The sequence below is a fragment of the Salvelinus sp. IW2-2015 genome, linkage group LG10 (assembly GCF_002910315.2).
Source record: "Salvelinus sp. IW2-2015 linkage group LG10, ASM291031v2, whole genome shotgun sequence".
Classification (NCBI taxonomy): Eukaryota; Metazoa; Chordata; class Actinopteri; order Salmoniformes; family Salmonidae; genus Salvelinus; species Salvelinus sp. IW2-2015.
In genome coordinates, this window is record NC_036850.1 from 13,382,401 (window position 1) to 13,384,781 (window position 2,381).

General features: G+C 40.8%; 1 protein-coding gene across 2 annotated transcripts in view; it reads left to right on the plus strand.

Moving 5' to 3' along the window:
* Nucleotides 1–965: 965 nt before the first annotated feature.
* Nucleotides 966–2,381, plus strand: part of LOC111969319 (secretory carrier-associated membrane protein 5-like) — a 7,150-nt gene continuing 5,734 nt past the window's right edge. The window contains exons 1-3 of one of the 2 annotated variants that reach the window (XM_023995363.2): nt 966–1,164; nt 1,729–1,784; nt 1,991–2,116. In XM_023995363.2, coding sequence (XP_023851131.1) covers nt 1,778–1,784; nt 1,991–2,116 — 133 coding nt within the window. In that variant the 5' untranslated portion in view covers nt 966–1,164; nt 1,729–1,777. The remainder of the gene's footprint in view (nt 1,165–1,728; nt 1,785–1,990; nt 2,117–2,381) is intronic. The other variant, XM_023995364.2, reaches the window with a different exon arrangement.

Here is a 2,381-nt window from a genome sequence, read left to right on the forward strand (position 1 = left end):
GTATGAATGATTAATGTTGTGGATATGAGTAATTGAACATAGGGACAATTGGATCTGCTGTTGAAAAGGGCAGGAGAGGTTCTATGGTCAATACATCCAATTTGTCATTCTAAGCTATTTGAGGACAATGAAGGAAGGGCTATACCAGACAGTGCAGTTTGGGTATGCCAGTCATTATTGTTGGAATAGATGTGTAGAATGTTTTAACCAGTGTTGAACATAAAGGTTGAGGTTTACTGTAAACAAGAGAAGCACAGTGAAAAGGTCTGCATGCTAAATTCATCCATCATAAATCATTACAACATAAATGTCATATTACTCTGTAAGATGAGGAACATTCATAGGATGAGTATGTCAAGGGGATAGACAGATGATACTGTAGATGATAGTCCAATCAGTAAAGCTGTACTGAACTGTACCCCCTAACTGACAAACCAGAAACCAACCAATATCAACACTGCCATCTGCTGGCTAACACCCCCTCCTGTTTTGTACATTATTGATGGAATACATTAATAAACAGTAAACAATGTTAGTCCTGCCCATAAACCCTATGGCCCCTATCAAACAGTATAAAAGTATAAACAGACCGTAATTTCTGACCATAATCTATGCATATGAATATCAAACATTAAGTGAAAGATTGTATGCCAATGATTAACCAAAAGACCTACTACTTGATAATTATTGATTAATAATCCTGTATTTGATTAATTTCATAAACTTTCATTTGGTGATCATTATGAGTGAAATGATCGAAGCGCACCAGTAACACCAGAGTAGGTCACAGATTACTTCGCTTTCTCTGTAGACAGCGGGCTATTAACTTCAGCACCGCGGAGAGCAGCCGCCATGGAACGAGGGACAGCCACATAGCGATTGGATAATAATGGTAAGACGCCGAAATCGCGAGTAGAGAGCAGTGTGCCTATTGGTCAGGACTGTTGGGACAGCAGATTCACGGACAATGATAGGACAGCTACGGCATTGGAGATGCATTACTTCCACGACCTCGTATAAAAAAAGTGAAATAACACTGATTTATTCTACTTTATCTCTTCATTATCAAGCTTTGTCATTCCTCATATTCCATGAGGTGGAACTGATAGCATGCAGCCGAGGGACAGAACATTGTAAATAGCAACAGTGCGCTCAGGACAGGAGGTAAGCAGATTATGTTTCCAATGGAAGTCCGTAATGCCTTTAGGGTCCGATGATCCCAAACAGGATAGCTCTAATTCAAAGATAAAGGGTTGACTTGAAGCGAGTACCGGTAGTATATCGGTCTATTAAGCGAATTCAAATAAAAACACCACGAATGTTAGGCTATGAAGACTCTGGCTGATTTAGTAAGTCTTTTACTCGCACACCGGAAGGATCCCAGTTCTTAAACCATGAAGAGTCACCATTGAGCCGATGCCACCAACACGTCTGTGTGTGTGTGTCAGCAAATCTCTTCAGTCGAATGTGACAAGGGACAACGTTGAGATTATAGATCTTGAAAACACTGGATAAAAGCATAGCTACAGTATGTCACAAGTGGTGTCACACATAAGCTGCACACTGGCATAATTGATCCATCTCTTTCTGTCAGTAGTCTTTGTTCAATTATTATGTTAGGCCTACTAATATAATGTGCAAGTACATTTCACCAGTGAGTGCAAAAGCTGATTGTTACTGAGTTTTAGAATGACTGCATTTACAAAGCTACACTTTCTTTATTTGTAGGTTCAAGAGATTGAGGACCAAAACAATCTGAACAATAAAATCAACAGTCATGGCTGGTAAGGATTTGCATTAAATTAAAATCGACACACTGTATGCATATGTTTTGGTACATTATCATGGTGTTCGATGAAAGTCATTTACTTTAATGTTTGGCTCTCATCAACCAACCAATCATACAAACAATATTATCTAGCCTAACATGACACACCTGCAAATGCTACCAATGTATTATTGACTCATGAAATGTTTACCATTTCTCCAGCAGAGAATAACTTCCCTCCAATACCGGGGTTCATCCCCCTGCAGCCATGTTTCTACCAGGACTTTGACGAGGAGATCCCTGAACAGCATCGCACCATGTGCAAGAGACTCTACCACCTGTGGATCTGTGAGTGCCCACTGCCCACTACCCACTACCCACTACCCACTACCCACAGCCCACTACCCACAGCCCACTACCCACAGCCCATACTAAAACAACTCTAGTCAGCCACTCTGTCATAGAGTCCACATATTTAGGGGTTATGATCTCTTATTGCACTGTTATACTTCTTTCATACTACTGAGCTGAGCCAAGAGAGCCTAGCCAAGCTGCGCTGGCCTGATTACTCATCAACCATAGTTGCTGGAACTGTGCTGGAAAGGAACGTGTA